The 19,011-nt window shown below is 48.0% G+C and overlaps 1 protein-coding gene and 1 long non-coding RNA gene across 3 annotated transcripts in view; one reads left to right on the top strand and one right to left on the bottom strand.

Moving 5' to 3' along the window:
* LOC115250853 (uncharacterized) lies at window positions 1–3,252 on the bottom strand. 2 transcript variants are annotated; one of them, XR_003889421.1, is made up of 5 exons: window positions 3,117–3,252; window positions 2,247–2,464; window positions 1,467–1,560; window positions 389–714; window positions 1–230 (listed from the first exon to the last, which is right to left on the bottom strand). It is a non-coding gene; the product is annotated as an uncharacterized lncRNA (long non-coding RNA). The 2 variants fall into 2 exon arrangements; XR_003889420.1 differs by having other exon boundaries at window positions 1–714.
* tnfsf10l (TNF superfamily member 10, like) overlaps window positions 3,199–19,011 on the top strand; it is a 26,523-nt gene continuing 10,710 nt past the window's right edge. The window contains exons 1-2 of the mRNA XM_003966845.3: window positions 3,199–3,678; window positions 16,625–16,774. Coding sequence (XP_003966894.1) covers window positions 3,460–3,678; window positions 16,625–16,774 — 369 coding nt within the window. The 5' untranslated portion in view covers window positions 3,199–3,459. The remainder of the gene's footprint in view (window positions 3,679–16,624; window positions 16,775–19,011) is intronic.

The following is a 19,011-nucleotide window of genomic DNA, read 5'->3' on the forward strand; positions in this document are numbered from 1 at the left end:
GTTGTCACATTGTTGGAGAGCGAGATGGAAAAAGTGTGATGACACACAGAGGGTGTGTGAAAGTGGGGATTTTTTTGTAATAACAACATGCTAACGTTTGAATATTTTAATGACAGAGCTTTGAGGGGAACTCAAAGTTTTTGGAGTTTGTCGACCTGGGCGAGATGGAAACGGTGGAGGTCCGCGGGAAGCCAGATTTTATGACTTTGCAGAATTGTTCTGCCATAAACCTGCGATCGTAAAATCATATTTTGAAAATCCCTACAGATGTTCCAGCTGTGAGGATCTTTCCAAGCGCGTTTCCAGACACATGCTAACGTCTGTATGCTAATGTGTTCACAAAAGTGACCATCTCTATTTATTTCTTGATATAAATACATTACCTTACCTGAGTGATTTAGCACATGAATGGGTTACTTGAAGTTCTTGGCTAAGGGGGCGGGGCTTCTCTCACATCATCCATCACGTCGGGCCTCAGGTGACCTCACGTTTCTGAGATGTCTCACTCTCAGAGGCCCCACCCACAGTCCTGGAAACATTTGCCCCCCAGCTGTCCTCTTCAAACCCAACCAGTGTCAGATTTACTTTGGCACCCCGGTTCAGCTCGCTCCATCGGGGCCGTTCGGCTCAAGCAGGGCCCGACACGGGAGCGTTCCTGTGCGTCCCAACCGCGCACATCTGGTTTGAGGCCCAGTTGGATTGAATGGGAGTTTTCTGGAAAAGAACCTGGGCTTAGGACCATTTTTTTTTCAGGCAACACCTGGATTCCACAAGAGCTCTCGTGGATCAAAAGACAATTGAGGTTCCCAGAGTGTCATGTCTGGCCCCAGGGGAACCAGCTAGCATACGCAGGATATGTGAGCGTCAGCTGTCCCGATTTAGAAAAACACGGAATAACTGAAGAGGATGTTTACCAACAGGGTTCATGATTGGAATAAAAATAAGAAGAATTGAAACTGCTGTAAAGTAGCACTGTTATAAAGCTAACAACCTTAAGTTAGCTAAACTTGTGTAAAGAACAGAAAAATATCCGTTTTTGTGTGTGTTGGTCGCTAATTAGTTAGAAAACTGTCAAAGGAATTTTGATCAAAAAAGAACATTGATAATTGGTAATGTTTTTACTTCACAAACTGTTGTAATTCCATGAATTATCATTAATTACCTACAAATTCAAACTCAGTTATTGTATTAGCATTATTTATCGTAATAACAGCAGTGTAAAAGAGCGATCACATCGAAACAGGATTTGTTCATAGCCTGTTTTCCACAATCAGCCAAACTCTATTGGTTGTGTTTAGTTTAGCATTGAAAGTTAGCCGCTGTGAACAATAAAGAGTTTTCTTTATGGTTTTACCAGTGATAACGGACAGAAGAAAAGGCAGATAAACACGCTGGTAAACCACTTTATGACTTTTATAAAATGGAAACAATGTTTGGGTGATCCATCGTCAAAAATAGAAACTTACAGTCAACTCCCATGATGCACCACGGCGGCCTCAGCCTCCCATCTGCTCTAACCAGTTGTGATAGCTGGGCACAAGGAGCTCGTCCCAGCTGTTTCTGCAGATCGAAGCGAGACAAAGAGACGGCTGATTTACCGAGTGTTCTTTTAAAGGAGATGTTTTTTTATTTGACTGTTCTCTGCCGGGTTCCTAATCCTCCCAGCTGAGTCTGAGGAGCCTGCAGTAGTTTTTCACTCTGCCGTGACACATTAAAGACGTGTGAGGGCATTAAGATAAGAACATTCCCAACACCCGTGAGCCGACTGGCCCCAGTTCACCCACATATATGTCACTGTCGGGAATTACATCTGAATCTGTAGCGCAGCTGCTCGCTTTCATCTTTTGGAACCACTTTATAACAAACTCTTTTCAGGGGTTGTGGAGGGTCACGGGCCGCCAGAGCCCATCAAAGTCCTAAATACAGAAGATGCAACCGTACGAAAGATTGCAGGCAGAGATTAGCGTGTTCCACAGGGGCCGAGTACAGAACCCTGGGGTTCTCCTGAGAACGATAGTCACTTTAAATCCAAACACTGCTGATACTCTAGATAGATAGATAGATAGATAGATAGATAGATAGATAGATAGATAGATAGATAGATAGATAGATAGATAGATAGATAGATAGATAGATAGATAGATAGATAGATGGGGCAGTTGTTCAGTGTATACAGAGGCTTTTGTTGTCACCCACCACCCCCCAAAAATGTGGCTTTAAGTTGATTGTTGCCCTGGTTTACTCACCTTACGGGTCAATATTTGATGTGGGGCTCTAAAGAACGGGAGACGGGACCATTTCGGCAGCAAGTTGACGTCGTATCGCCACACTCGGCTCAGCTAGCCTCAGCTAGCCTCAGCTAGCCTCAGCTAGCCTCAGCTAGCCTCGGTGTGGCGGCTCCGTCTTTGTCTCTTGCTTTGGGTATTGATGAACAGTCACCAGTTCTCCATTCACCACTTTAGTCCTGTTAAAACAGACCACGGTTACAGTCCTGCGACGGTCCATCCTCGTCCAGGATTTACAGTGGACAGCAGCCCCCCCCCCCCCCCCCCCCCCATGAACAGGGGTCCTACTAGGGGACACCACAAATGCCCCAGTGGACCACAGACTCCTGAAGGGAACCCCGACAGATTCATATCAAATAAAGGTATTCAATGAAAATAAATTACAATTAAGGTGATATAAGAATAAATGAAATAACATGGTCACGATGAGAGAATAATGTTAAATAAGAATAACGTTAAATAAGAATAACGTTAAATAATGGACAGAAGGCCAGTGCAGCATTATTAGTGAGCATATCGAGGGTTGTATGATGTTTTCCAGTTTTCTCAACATTCTCAACAGTTTTAAAATGGTCAATTTAACTTTCTGTTTTGGTTTTTCAATTTTTTTCGAAATCACGAGCACGAGCGCCCCCTCTCTGCTCGTCAGCAGCAGGAAAACTGGACCCGGACTAAGAGGGGACCCAGATGCATCACGGGGACCGTTTTGCTGAACCCTCTCTGGAATATTCAGAACTCATCAAATCCTCCAAAGTTCTTCTCCACTTCGCGGAGTCGCGCGTCCGAGCGGGTGGAGGGAGGGCGGGAGGGGTGGAGGGAGGGTGCGCATACCTCCGCAGCTCCTGGGTGATGGAGAGGTTAAGCCGGCCCCCTTTTACAGCCCTCTCCCGGCCGCGGCTCATCAGTCGTGCGCTGCCGCCTCCAGCAGCACCAGTCGCGCCTTGAACGCAGCGGCAGCTCCGAGCGGACATGGACGCGGCGCAGCTCTGACTCCAGGCGTCTCTTCCTGATCCTCCCGCACCGCCACGAGTCTCTCTGTCCGGCTTTGTTGCGCGATCGAGTAAATACCGCAGGAAACGCATGGAGCTGTAGCCCGACCATTGCGGGTTGTGCGGGTTCTGCTGCCGGGCCATTGTTCCGCCGTTTCGTGCTCTGCTCATGCGTCGGGAATGCCATGGCCACTCCGAGCGCACAGCAGCACCAGGATTATTTCAGATCGGTGAGCAGCGAGTCCACCACCTACATGATGGTCCCCGCCGGCGGCGCCAACGGGACGAGGCGCCGGGAAGCGCCGTCCAAGATGTGGGTGGCGATGGTGGTGCTGGTGGTGGTGGTGCTCCAGATCGCCTCCACCACTGGGCTCTTCCTCTACCTGAACATGTCCATCTCGCAGGTAAGGGTGGTTTCCAAACCCACGAGTTCTGGGGGCAAATGTCGCTTTTTTGCGCACCATCTCCGAACTTTAATGACACCGGGACCTTTTAGACGATCCCGAACTGACTTAATCTGACTTGTCAGGAGCTTTTTTTGTTTTTAGAAATCCGTCTGTCGGCGTTGATCCGGGGTCGGTTGCTCCGGGAACACATTGAACACATTTTCAGCAGGTTACAGATGTTTCGCTCAGAGGCGGATCACGCAGGTCAGGCGGGATCTCCCCGCATCGTTCATTAGCGCTCTTTTCTGCGCAAACGGCTGCTGAGTTCGGCTAAACTGTCCCAGCAGCGCCGCTAAAAAAAGAGAAAAAACTTTGGGGTTTCTGCTAATCAAAATACGTCAAAAAAACTAAATAGCTTTTAATTTTAGATTTCAGCTCAATTATCCAGCAGCAGAAATGCTAAAATAAGGGTTTTTATTTTTATTTTTACGTTTAATGGCAGAAACAAAACTCTTCTGAATAGGGATTAATATCAAATTAGCATCTAAATTTGCTGCTACATTTGTATGTGGGTGTCTTTAGTATCCTGATGACCTCGACTTGGTGCGGGTCACCTTTGTAAAGCAATTCGTGTTTAAACGTGTTTTCCAGACCTGCGGGGTTTAAAAAACAGAACCCAAAAAAAATCCTGTGAGATGCGTGAATCATCTCGCTCACATGTACAGAGGTGTGAAGCACAGGGCGCCTCCTCTGAGGGGCCGTAAGTTAGCCGCAGAGGCCCGAGCAATCGGTCACGCCGGGCAGCCCCTACAAACGGACCTCCATCGACTGGGCTTGTCCATTGGACACTATATTGCGTATCGGGATGCGACGAGCTAGGTACCACTTGTGAACCATTTAGAGTTGTCTGCTAATGCTTTCCACTAATAGAACACTGAAAAGAAATTGATCGAAGATTGAAAAAAAAACCCTTTTTCATTTTTGGTGTTCCAATAACGGGGGGGAAATAAAAATGGAAATAGAGATCGGCCCCTAAAACCTAGCTTGAATAGCTAACTTCCACGTGTGTCTTTCCCACCAGGATTCTGCGCCGATTTTGATTCAATTAAAAGTAATTTTCCCTGAACGGACTCCGAGGAGCGCGGTCGCAGGGGGAAATCGTCCCTCCTCCGGTTTCAGAAAAGGCCTCGGCGCCGTTCGTGCTCGGGCCCCAAATACGTCAGCGTAAGACGTTTTAAATCACCTGACTCCTCCCGAGGTCTCAGCCAGCGCTGCTTTGTATCCGGGACTCTTTCGGGCTTCGCGGCCTTCCTGAGCAGCGACGCGGGAGCGTCAACACTCGCCAGAGTCTGTCCGGTCGCGCTGCGACTGCGGAAACTCTCCGCACAAACAAATCTCAGCCATCAGATAAGAAGCTAATACACGATCTCATCGGGGCTGACGCGTTTGTGGCGCAGGAAGACAGAACAGTATAGGGATGATACCGGACAGAGCCAGACCCAAAACACACACACACACACACACACACACACCCGAGTGTGTGTCTGGCACGAGGGGATTCCCCCGGTTCTCATGCGAAGGCCGACTATTTTTAATCCAAAAACAGGCGGCCAGCTGAATGGCTGCAGAGTTCCACCCCGGGACCAGCCCGCTGGAGACAAAAGACCCTTCAGAACAATGAGGAACCCTCCAGGTCGCTCCCGGACTGCCCTCGCGGTCCCAGAGGCTGGTGCACGCCGGCGAGCTTCAGGTCGGAATTTGTGCACACGGCAGTTGTGTCGAAGAAGAGAACAAAAAGGTGCCGAACTGTAAAAGAATCGGATTTGTTTCAGCACTTTTAAGCTTTATGATTCCAATTATAATACGAATATAACGCGAAGAGCAAAATGTAAAACATTCGAAAAGTAAATCATTTTTTCGCAGTGACGGAAACATAAATGGAAAATTGAGTCATTAAATAAATTTAGGTGTTCCGAAATTAAGCGCCAGAAAGCAACGATCTGTTGAATATAACAAAGTCCGAGGAGAATCCTGTTTTTTTATTTTTATTGGGGTGGGTTAGCTTGTTTTTGGAAATAACCCTGGAATGCAGATAGATTACAGATAGATTGTTTTTAGCCGCAGTGCTAACAGCGGCCTCAATTACTTTGTTTCTCAAACGACAACAACGATAGTTGTTATTTTCCATCTCAGTCAATGTTGTCGTTTTTTTTAGTTACTATAAATCAGCCTGTAAATAATGAAACTTTTTCCCGCCTTTTTCTACATTTGCTAACTTTGCTAAGCTACCGCAGACTGGTTTCCCTGTCTTCCCGACTGTGGCGGATTGAGGCGAGATTTGCGGCGACTGGAATTTAAACAGCATTTAAACTTTTAAACTGGACAAAGTTACAAGTATTTCACAACTTCCTTGTTGCGCCTGAAGGCGATTCGCTGCTACGCTTTAATTTAGCATTAAACCAGGATCTCCAAAGAGAATCTACCTCATTACTATTGATCCCTGGTGCTGATCAGTTGATTTGGATAACATTTTTCCTGTGTGCGATTGTGTGTATGCGCGCGCGTGTGTGCGTGTGTGTGTGTGTGTGTGTTGGCATTCCATTCCTCACACTTCACTGAACCACTTTATTATTGTTTGGGTTCACTGACTCACCAGTGCACGCAACAATACACTCGCTGTGAGCATTTGTTTGTGCATGCGCGTGTGTGTGTGTGTGTGTGTGTGTGTGTTTGTGGGGTCCACCTCCCAGTGCCACTCTGTGTCCTTTCCGTCGTCCTTTGTGCCACTTGTGCGTCTCTTTTGTGTGCGACATCATAAGTTAGCCCCCGGGGGCCAAGTGTCCCGCTAAATGTTGACATTCTTCTGCTCGGCCTGGCGTTAAATCACAGTCAGATTTCCAGTCGGGGCGTTCACGACGGGCGCTAGCAGCTCCCGCTCTTTGATGTCGGGCATTGGAAGCAGGGCCGTATCAAAGAAAGACCCCCGTTGCCTTTATAAGCATGTAATTACATCTGAAGGTTCGGGCCCACGTAATTTTAGCCGTTTCCTGCTGAGCCCACTACATTTGTGAGCAATTTACTCGGGTCTTTGTTTACTCGTCAGCCTGATGCCAGCAATGAATTGGGGGTAGTTGATTAGCTGACCTGAGCCGCAACTAAACCGGTAACTGGAACTGGCTCCACCGGAGCTACACTTCAGCCAATCCATCACAACCAAATAAGTGTCTCGTCTGCGGCCCCCGAGGACTGGATTTGGGCCCCCCAGGCCTAAACCCTGCAGGTGTGTAGATTATCGGTCCACCAAAACCCAAACCGCTGCTCCTAGGGGGTCGGGGTGGAAGCGCCGAGCCTGGCGCGCTGCAGGTGGTCCGGCCCTGCCAGCTAGCAGAAGCCGCATGAATGCTAAAACACCCAGCAAGTGGTGACAAAGGAGCAGCTGGGACTGCTGTGGTCACCTGATTACGAGGCTAATAATAGCGTTTTTAAACATTCACTAGTGCTGACAACTCTCTCCAGGCTCCCTGTGTGGCCTTGGTCAGATGCCCCCCCCCCCCCCCCCCCCCCCCCGCCCCCGACAGGCGGCGTCCACCCCTGTTCTGGACCACATAAATCTGGTGTGTTTACTTCGGAGTTTCAGGTTGGAAACAGAATCACCGGCTCGGCCCATGTGAGTGTGTGTGTGTGTGGGGGGGGGGGGGGGGGGGTCCATGGAAGCCCCCCCACGAACCCACCCATGGTAACTAATTTTACTCGGATCCTTTGCAACAAAATATTTTGATTTAATTCAGGTAGGGGAGGCCCCTGACACCAGCCCCCACCGCCAAAGCACACAAGTCTCCCGTCCCTCTACCCCCCCCCCCCGTTCTGTGTGTTATGGTTGAAGTCAGAGAATTAAGTTACAGTTGGTTTTCAGGCTCGAGGGGGGAGGAATTTTTTCGACGTGACACAAGTGGTTTCTTCTCTTTACGAGGCAGCCGTTTGGGGAGGACACGGCCTTCCGCTAGCCTGTTTGCTATTTTTGTGGGCGCAACAGGGGAGCGAGTGCGCTACATGTGTAAATAGTGTACGGTGCACTCAAGCAGATATGCACAAGGCTAATGGAGGCTAATGCACATTAGCATCATCTTGCATCTTCATCAAAAGATTAAAGCTAATACGAGGATAACGTAATGACACGGGAAATCATTCCTAATATGAATGTGGGAAAGCTAACATCATCGGCGCTCGCTAACAGGAGCAACAGCCGTCGCTGGCAAACAAAATAAATGAAGTTGCTGCTTGTTGAAACTGCAAACTCTTCTGACAACAGAGCTTGATTCAGTCAAATAAATGGACACATAAGTCAGCTATTTCACGCCCAATTCTTGTCTTTAGCTCCTGTTGAATCACCCATGTGGAAAAGAACCGAAATGGTTCCTGTAAGCAGATTAGAGAAAAAGTGAAACTGAAAGCGGCTGGAGATGAAGCGAGGGCTCACATTTCGTCATCTAAATGCGCACACACACACACACACACACACACACACACACACACACACACACAGAGACAGCTGTAGTTGCATCCTGATGAGCATTCCAACGTGAGAACGCAAATATCCTGTTTTCACGTGTCAGACTGTTAAACCAAGGACGCGAGTGTGTGTGTGTGTGTGTGTGGGGGGGGGGGGGGCAGAGGGGCCTTATCACCGTGTTTGCTCAGTCAACACGACTTTAAAGTGCTGATAAACGCAGCTTGTGATGATTTTCGAGGACAGATCGCCGCCGTATCAGCGCTGCTGAATGTGCAACAAGATCATTTACGATGTTTTTTTTAGCTTTTTATGGGACTGTTGTGGTCAAAGTCGACTAAATCAGGAAGAAACTTATTTCTCATCAGTAATACATCGAAACAATGGAACGTTTATTTTGTGATTAACTGCGAAAAGATATGAAAAAAATGTTAAATAGGAATTGTTTTCATTGATGTTCAGATGTATAATTTTAAGAAAATGTTTTAAAAAAAACACTTTTGTGCTAATTCAATCGGCTCATTGATAAACAATGTTCATTGTTTTATTAGTTGATAGAAAATTACGTGTTTCTTAACCGTGCGCCGCTTCCTGCGCTAATCAGTGAAACAGCGTATCCAAACGTAAACCTGAGGCATCCTCACATCTTTAGGCTCTTGTTTGAGCGTTCTGGCGAGGTTCTGGCCGTAAACCCGTCAACACGGGTCGCTCTCTGCTGCTAATTAAAGCCTGGACAGGCCCGTCACCATGGCACCATTTCCCCATTAGCGCTCCGAGCATTATTGGAATAAATACACAGATGATTGCGAGGAGCGAATTTTGCTCGGCTTGGGTATGACGCGGGCCTTTGGGTGGATTCAGCGCCCCGCTCCCGCCCTGGACTGTGATCACATGACACCTCCCCTTCCCCCGGTGCCCTTCGAGCATCTTCGGCTCATGTGTGTTTGCCAAAACGACCCTGTCTTGGTTGCAGAGCTACATTTCCTGCAGGTTCTCCTTCAGCAACACCCGCGGGGGCTCCTTAAAATGGACCGTCGGCATTCCACATGTTTCATCCGGCAGTTTGGGTCTATTTTCCATTCCATCATATTCTGGATGTTCCCTTGAGTAGAGGAGGATTATTTATGTATAAAAAAAACCAGCACCGTGAGCCAAAAACCACGTATCTCACTGCTGAGATAAACGTGTAAGAAAGTCCATGTTTGTTTTCTTAGTTGCAACCTTGACCCCCTCATCGACGGCGTCCATGTCTCTGCTCTCCGCTCGGATTTTGTTGCTCTGTTTTTTTACGACATTTGTTCCACATATCACAGATGTAGTTGGTTAATATTTACGTCATGGGGCGGGCGCCGGCCGATGCCTGACAGGCCCCCGCTAGGACCTGGGTGCTTTAGCTGCTACAATGAAATCCCCCATAAATTCGCGGTGGACGAGGGTTTGGATTTGTGTTGCCATAGGAACGGGCTAGAGAAGTTACTCTGAGCGGGGGAGGCAGCGATACGGCAAGGGATCATGCGTACTGCAACTAAATCAAGCTGTTGAGATGCTAACATACACAGTTTAACTTTTGTTAGATGCATTATGGCACCTTTTCTTCCCTCTAATCCAGTTTTATGGTGAGGGTTAGCATTTTATGCTAGTTAAATACTTGGGAGTAATAAAATCACCCCCCTCAGTCACCATGACGACACTGTCACGAGAAGACAGATTTCATTGGGTAGCTGAAATTAAAAAATGAACTCAAAAAGGAGCGCGGCTCTTCCAACTGAAGACAACTCGGCTGTCATCGGGAAACGGATGCACGAGCAGCTGCACGCGTGCACGGTAGCTGGTCGGGGAAGAGAGATGACGCTGGTTTTTTTTCGCTGGGAATAACTGATACACAGAATCATTTTCATTTGGTTTCCGACAAAATTACCGTCCGTGAAAATTGGCGACGGTTGTCATTGGAGACATCTGGACTCCAGTTAGAAATGACTGTCAGCACAAGCACATCAGCTCTTTTCAGGAAGTCTTGAGTCACCACTGAGTGGTGCCCACCCATGTTGGTGCTGCCCGCATGGGCTGTCGCCGCGCTCGCCGCCGCGGGTCGGTTCCGTCACCAAAGCCATCCGTCTCCTTCATGTCAGCTTTACTTGTCTAATCCCAGCCTCCCCACAGAGGACAGACTGGTCTGCTTAGCCAACCCAAGTCGCGATGCTAGCATGGTTTTAGTGTCGGGTTTTGGTGGCTAACGTGGAAATGTTTGTCATTCGTTCTTCTTCTCCCTCGTTTCCATGCGCCCATCCTCTGCTCGACCCCCTCTTAAGCTTTCCTCTCGGTCGCTGTCATGGGTAAACACATTCTCCTTCCCCGGCATGTGCACAGGTGACGGATACAGACGGGGGAAGTCCTGACCCCTTCCCCCGTCCTCCCTCCCTCTGTCTTCTCTTCCCTCTTCCCCCTGGTCTCGGCTGGGTGACGAGAACCAGAAACCGAACCCCTCAGACGAGAACCCAGCTTTACAGCGGCTCTTCATTTCTCAACGCCACCGGCTGAGATAGCGCAGCTCCGACTCCCATAAACAGACGCGGAGCCCGTGTCTTTATCAGGCGGGATCTTGACTTCACTTAAACAGAAACAGTTTTAATTGTTTCAAGGAACAAGGAAGTCAGGGAGAATACCAGCAGGCAGGTCCGCCCTCCTTTTTAGGCTGTATTGAAACTGGAGCGAGGCCAGAATGGAGGTTACTGTTCCACACGCGAAGGTAGGGAGTGGCAGAAGGTACGGGAAGGCAGGGACGACCCGGGGGTCTTTCCGTCAGCATGTGTCACCACAAAAAAAGCTACCACTTTCTGATGATGTCATTATGGCCCTCGAAGCAGAAGCAGATTTTTTTCTCTTAAGAGAATGTGGCGAAAAATTAAACATGTGGTCGCCACATGTGTCAGTCTGACGCACGAAGCTCAGCCACCTGAAACCCGGAGTGGAGATCTGGAGCTGTGGGGGGGAATGTACAGCTTGTTTTAGGCTCCAACGGGGAAATAATTCGTATACCTGGATCTAGTTTACAGGTGGAGGTGGCGCAGGTGGCCTCGCTCATTTGCGGAGTTGAAATATAATTTCGCTCTCATGACTCATCCTGGTGGATCTTCAACCCTACTGGGTCGGGACTTGCTCAGACGCATTGGCTCGGCCTGAGATCTCTGGAATTCTGAGGCCCGACCGTCCTGGTGTCGGCCATCCTGCGCGAGGCTGTTGTAGGGGAGAGGGATCGCTTCCTGTTCTGAGGGTCGGACGACGTCCACCTGGATGCCAGAAGCAAAGATTTCCCACCAGAACCTTGCACTGTAGCAAGAGACAGGCTGGTAGCTAGTGACATCCCAGAGCATCTGCAAGCCACGTCCTTAAAAACACACAGCAGGGGCGTCACAGGATCATCCTCGATGAAAGATCGGGAAATTACGGGGTTTGATCCCAGAAAAAGCCATGACTGTAAGTAGATGTGGCAGATCCAACAACTGGTCGGCACGGAGGGGCGAGAGTGACGGGGTTCTGCTGGAGGAGCGGGGGGAGAACCGCGCTATTGAATGTGGTTTTCCTTCACCATGAAGTCCTGACTGACTGTTTACGGTCCGCTCGTCAGGGTAGAGCACAAAGTGGTTGCTCTTGGCTAGCTCTTTGTCAGCCCACATCTGGGAGACAAATCTGCGAATGCAAGACTGTAATTGTAGTCCAGACTTAAACTGCCTAGTTTGGCTGCTTTAATGGAGTCCCAGGACAAAGGAGCCAAGGAAGGTCCTTTTTGGACCGCTAACAAATAAATCAAGTCTATGTTTAGCTAGCTAATATTCAGCCACGCTAATGTCTCTTAACCCGCTCAAAATTGAGTTCCAAACCAAAACTCCCGCACTGTTTTCACAAAAACTTTCCAGGACCAGGACTTTTATTTCAGCCAGCAACCAGTTGATCATAAATCCCCCCCCCCCCTAAAAACTACAGCATAGATGGACTTTAGCTGAATCAGCTAAGACCAATTTTGGTGTTGTACGGCCTTCAGGTAGTTTTCGAGCTGGAATTTGGAGTTTTTGACCCCAGGAATAAGGATGTTTTGCTTCAGCAAGCGAGTCTGATGTGAGAGTGGAGAAATTACAGATGGATTTCAACAAAACATGCTCCGAGGAGGAGCGGGCCAGAAAACCGTGTGTAAAACTTTGGTGCGAAGGAACATTCATTCTTTTTTATTGCGGCATGTTGACAGATAAAACTGCGGATCAGCCCACACTCCAACAGTATCACGTAGTTTACGTCCCAATTCCAGCTAATCTGGGCTACGGAGCAGCTGTGCTCCGTCACAAGACCGTCAAAATTCAGATTAGCCAGCACAGAAACCATCCAGATCTGTAAAAACAGGATCTCGTTTTTAGAAGCTATGACAATAAAAGTGAAGACGTCTTCCAAAACCAGACAAACTGCTTCCAGGCCTGGAACCAAGTCCTGAAGCAGGCCTGCCCACCATGCCACGTTTAACTCCAGATTTGGTGTTTGGATCCTTACACACTCGTGGTGACCGTCCAGTTAACTTATCGTGTGTTTATGGTGCGTGGGAGGAAAACCAGAACCCAGAGACACGGGAGGACGTACAAACTGGAGTGGAACCAACAACCTTTGTGAGGCAACCGCACAAACCACCACATCAGCGTACCCATTCTGGCTCCCCTATATTGAAATATTCTAAAATGCAGCCAACTTTCTCTGCACACACACACACACACACACACACACACACTAATACAGACTGTTGGTCCACTTTGCACTCCTGGCTTTGAGTTACATGGCCACCTTCTCCTCTTCCTAATCCTTTTTAATGAGTGTTTTGGACTGCCAAGAAATTTCCAGACCAGTTCCAAGACACACACACACAAAACACACATATAGCGAAAGCTAAGCTAGTTTCAGTGACTTGCTAAGATATTGTTTCAGGGTTTGGTGTCAAGCAAGAGCAGCCAAATTTACACACACACACACACACACACACACACACACACACACACACACACACACAAGGAACGGAACAGTGAGGCATTGTTCGGTACTTCCTGACTGAGCCAGAATCAAAAGTTCTAGTCCAGGCCCTTCCCCTCTCAGGGTCTCAGCTCGCTGTGATCCAGATCCTGAAATCCTGAGATCCACCAGAGTCACTGGTTGAGGACCCTTTGAGTACACTGGTGAGAAAGTGGCCAAATAGAATAAGGAGAGAGAGCAGAGGTTCTCCTTGAATGGTTCCAGTTGCTGGTCCATGATAACAGTGTGGAGGACAGGGCCCCTGGAGAGGACGGGGCCCCCCCGAGAGGACGGGGCCCCCCGATGAGAGGGCTGCGTGTCTCCACGGGCCTGGAGAATCTCTCACATTTTCATCTCCTCAGACATCACTTTTCCTCCTCCAGCATGTTCAGTCTTTTACCTCTAAATAAGCTGAAGGTTTCTTTCATGCTAATCTATTAGCTCAGTGAGCTTGAACATAGGGATTCGATTCCAAGCATTGCCACTTAGCCTATTTGTGCATTTGAGTGAAATTGCTCAACGACTACGGGATAGCACCTGCAACTCCATCGCATGGTGCTAAGAGAATGTGCTTAACGTCAATACTAACACTCTAAACTGCAGCAAACACACTGTCAGGTCTGTTCCAAGGCTAATGTTTCTGCTGATTCCACTTCATTTTTGTTTAGTTGGTAGCATTATTCTAATGTTTACAGCAGTTTTTGTGTTTGAACACAGACAGGACACAAATGGGAGCAACAGGTGACATTTAGCAATGAGGAAATTTAAAGCAGGTAGCTGCAGTTAGCGACTACCTCAGCAGAAAAACAAGACAAACCAGGTCATTATGAAACCTGCAATTAACCTGTTTTAAGATTCCTGTTGGACAATTTTTGGATTTTAAAGATTTGACCAGCTTTTAGTGTAAAAAAACTTGTTGCTGCATGAGAAGCTCAGATGCAGAAAAACCAACAACATTTAGCCTCCCGCCTTCTTAGCACATAAAAGAACAGAAACTGTTGCTGTAATCTTGCTTTTAGCTGAGCACAGCACAGTCGGAACTTTATCTCCAGCCTGTCAAAGATTAATATACGAACTTGCACAGACCCGTTCACTCACGTCCTGTAAAGTTTTTATACTCTGACACTCCACAACAACAATTAATCCTTCAACCAGAGGTGCTGGGAGTGTGTTTTGGCAGAGGCTTGCGGAAGAAATGAGGCCTACTTCTCTTTCCGGGTGTTGCAGAGCTGGTCCGGGTCCAGTTGTGCATGTGCGAGCCTCCCCGGTGTTACCGCGAGCGACAGCTCTCTGACACCGAGCTTCTTTCCTCCTTCACCCGGGCTCCGACGGCGAACCGCATCAAGAACGTCATTTAACATTTGGGATTGAGTTGCATCCTGTTAGCTGATGTTACAGTCAATCAAAGTTTCCCACAGTATAAAATGGTTCAGTCAGAAACTGTAAAGCTATATAATTCTTTTACATCCTTTTATAAAACTTGAGATGACGTTTAAACTTTCATCATACCCCATCAGGGTACCTACACCTTTCCTGGGGGCATTCCACATTTTTCCCCCTGCATATTTCTGCTTGTTTGTTCGTCGGTTCTTCCATCCTCCCCTGAGGCGGCCGCAGGTCAAGACTTCCAGACATCGTGGCAGCAGGTTCTAGCTCCATTAGGTTGGATCCCTGGGGGAGGGGGTGGTGAGGGAGTTGGGGACTTTCGAGGCCGGATGGGGTGTGTAAACCTGGGTCCACTCCAGCCCACCGGGTCACGGATGGATGACATTAGCCACATGGTGCTGTTGGTGAGCAGGAAACTCCTCCAATTGTCCATTGTCGTAGCTCGGACCGCGACAAAGACGGGAGGCAACCCCAATATAATTATGAGAAATGGACTCTTGAGAACACAAAACACAGGTCTGGAGTAAAATGCCAGCATGGGTAGTTTAGCAACCACGAGTGGAGGCCATCACACCAGGGATAAAAACAAGACTGCAGGTCCATAGGGAAGAATTCAAAGAATTACCTCCAAACATTCCCTAAATTCAAGCATGTCTGTTATTTCCAAAGTCCAATTTGTTTCGGTGCTCTTAACCGGAAAGTGGCCAGACTGGATAAACAACATGTGCGTCAAATTAAAGTCAGGGCAATTGTCTTCAAATAGACATGAAGCCATTACAGATGAGTCATCTTTGACAGGACCGGGCAAAACCGCCGAGTCATACCGCCGTCAATTCCAAGGAAATAGTTCATGGGGAACAGGAAAGTCCACTCATCCGATCAATTTAGCCAAAGAGGAATTAAATCCAGAGGGAGAAACAGGAGAAGAAGACAAAAGGGACGGACATCCAATACTGAAGAGGTCAAGAGGAAAGTGTGGAGGACAGGACTGAAGGAGCGCGGTGCTGGTTCTCGGCATTAGCGAGGTCTTTGGACCGGGACGCTTCCCAAAGTGTGCACATGTGCCACATGTTACCTAAACCTCTCTTTACATCCCAAAACCCCGAAGGTATTTCCCAAACAACACGAAGGTATTTCTCGTCCCCACCCCCTTCCCCAAGGAAGTGGTTGCTCTAAATGTCTCGTTAGATTTGGTCGTACTTTGACTACCCGATCCAGCAGCCGAGAGCTCTGGTTTCAGGTTCTTTAATCAACGGTTAAGTAACGTCCAAGCAGCATTTTCTTCTTGACATGTAAAAGGCGCTGAAGAATGTTGGGGGAAAAGTTAGGCAAACCCAGAGACCCTTAAAATCTTTGGACGATAATAAATCGATTGATTCCCTGAATCCTTCCCAAGGAAATGAACTCATTTCATTACTGAAGACACTTTCAAAAACTTCCCAAACCAAATGTCTGTTTTGACAAAAACACAAGCAAAAAGGGTCAAAAGGGCACGTTCGTCCCCAAGGTGACACTTTGATACCATCGCTCTTCCGACTCAACATGGGACTATTCAGAAGACGCATAAAACACAACCTACGGAGAAATTAGACGTGGTCGCAAAAACACGCCCCAACAGTCAGGGACTGTGCTTTGGGGGCCTCGGTCACAATGCAGAAATGGATTATGGGCTTTCTTCTGCTCTCTGTGAACGCTTTGTAAACAGGAGTGACGGGGATTTCAGCGATGCTGTTTATATCGCGGCTGCTCTTTCATATTCGTTAAGATACATTAGCGCAAACACAAGCTGCATTGTGCTGACAAGCAAGAGTATAAAGTGCTTTTATTCAGTCAGTATGTGCGTGATTAGCGTAGCTATAATGGGTCCGTAGGCTAGGACAGTGACCCAAGGCTGGTAACTTAAATAATTTAACCACGGGTGATAGACACAACCAGACTGAATTTATGCTAGCGGGAAAGCATTTCCCCCCATTTATTTCCCCCTTAATCACCTCCCCTCTTTGTTTTGGCGTGTTTTTTGTTGTGTAGGTGCGTAGCCAGGGCGTCACTGAGGAACTGAAGTGTCTGAGTTTGCTGAACGCCCTGCACAAGGATCCGGACATCCCCGATCAACTGGCCCAGCTCCTGGGGGAGCCCTGCATGAAGCTGGCTGAGGGCATCAAAGCCTACATCTCCAAGGTGAGGGAAACACTGCACCAATGCTCCCTATGTGTCGAGAACACATGGAAGAAGGTTTCAGGATAAAGGGATTCGCTAATGGAATGAACAGAGGAACATCTGTGAGGAATGGTGCAGGCCTGAGCCCCTGGGTGGGACTAATTTGGCACCGGGGAGGAACATCCATCAAAGGAATATAGCTTTCAATATACAAGGTATAAGAAGGCCATGTGTGTTGAATTAAACTCTTGAGAAGAGGTTTTTTTGTCCCAGAATGCCTCAAAATCTAAGCAAAAATTTGAACCATAGCTCAACAATGGATTTCAGCTAAATAGATTGGCAAAAAAGAAATAAACACAGCATAAAGGCTCACAAACCTCATCCAAATGTCACATTTGATCACAAATAAAATCGCGTTCTGTTTAGACTCCGTTTGATTAGAGCGAGCTCGGCTCGCGTGCGGCGAGAACGGTCCAACAATCCGCTATGGGCCTCTGCTGAAAACTCGTGTTAATGTGTTCGTTGCAGCTAAATAATGTGTGCTAGTCACACGTGATTGGGCCACTCGGTGGATCCTGGACCACCGGAGGGGCAGAAAACGCTCTGAGAAAAACAACATTCTCACAGGTTGGAGGTGAAAGCTGAACATTAAAAACAGCCAACAACCAGGACACGCCCCCATCTGTTTCAGGTTTGTCGCATTATCGTCGACGTTTCGTTCCGAGACAGGAATTTTTACACATCATTACGTGCGTGGAGTCAGACGGCGGCATGTGCAGACGAAAAGCTCCTCCAGACTTTTCTGATACGGGACCCCTGGTTTATGCTGAGTCAGCGTAAAAAAAAGTTGCGTTCGGACTTGAGCCGCGTTCCTGCTCCAGTCACTTTCTCACAAACGCCCGCCCCCACGCAGACATTGACCCAGAATACTGCTGAGTCATGTTTCAGTCATCCTCTCACAGACGTAGCCGGGAGGACTTTCCACTCTCTGCATGTCTGAACGTTAGCATTTGTGGACACCTGCGCGAAAACCCATAAGCCCCTTTGTCCTCTTTTCTCTCCCTCTTGCATTTTTCTTTGCCCTTTCCCTCACTTTTCTTTCCCCGCTCCGTTTGTGCGATAAAATCAGCGTGCCGCTCCGCCCCTATGGTCCTCGCTGGACAGGAACAAGAATGTCTAGTTCTTTTCCGAGCATATGGATTAATAATCCACTTGTCATTAAGGTTTCCTGGTTCTTCCTTAGTGACGTCACCAACCTTCTATTGTCTTAATAATCAAGAAAAAGTCACACCTTTGCGTGATCCTTTGGTGCAGAATTGCCAGGCGGCCTTGAGTAAGTCTCAAATAAATGGTTGCAAAGTGCTCCGAGGTGTGGAAGGTCCTCGGGGACGAATAAGGTAGCACAATAGGACTTCATTGTTCAGCCTAGATTATCCGCCAGAGGACACGCCGCAACAACAATGAGCAAGCAAGCGACACGACACACACAAGTGGGACCAAATGGGACCCGTGTCCAGTAAACAGTAAACCGGTCTTTATCTCCCCCCACTACTGCAAAACTCAGTAGCAGGAATCAGCAGGAAAACCACTGAGGACCTGTACAGCTAACTGATGTCAGTGCCGATAAGCTGCCTGTGGTAGACGAACGTGTGGTAGCTGTTCCTCATTACTCTGAGAGACCGTTATTCTCGCTAAATGGCTAATTCGCAGAGCCTCGCGGCGCCACACGGTGTGCCGGTTCACTGGTGTTGGCCCCGAGTTTGCTTCGTTCTCGCTCGCTAACACGGGCAAGCTCCCACGTGTGCACCAGAGGACGGCCGGCTAAACTGGTTCTCCCTTCTAAACATCACAGGTTTCTTTTTCCTTCCCAGAAAGTTTTTAGCAGAGGTAGCGTACTAGTTTAGCAATGAAGAGGAAAAGATGCGTTCAAGAAACCCCAAACTGTTGATTAGCATCCTTAAGGACAGCGCTTACGTATTTTTGTTTTGTATTTTTGTTTTCATTCATTGCTAATGAATCAAGACCCCCCCCCCCCTCCGATAGCTTTGATCTTTGTAGACGTCGCTGTCACGTCCGGCCTTCAGCACATCTCCGGGAGTGAAGCATTTGTTCTTCTCCCACCGTTTTCTTAAAGTTGAAGCGACTCGTGATCAAATCCGCCGTGGTCTAAGCATCGAGCATGGTTAATTAGCCACAGGTGGCAGCTGGTGGGTGCTAATTATACATCACTCTTAGCAGCCTCAGTCTGGCAAATTGAG

The sequence above is a fragment of the Takifugu rubripes genome, chromosome 8 (genome assembly GCF_901000725.2).
Source record: "Takifugu rubripes chromosome 8, fTakRub1.2, whole genome shotgun sequence".
Taxonomy (NCBI): Eukaryota; Metazoa; Chordata; class Actinopteri; order Tetraodontiformes; family Tetraodontidae; genus Takifugu; species Takifugu rubripes.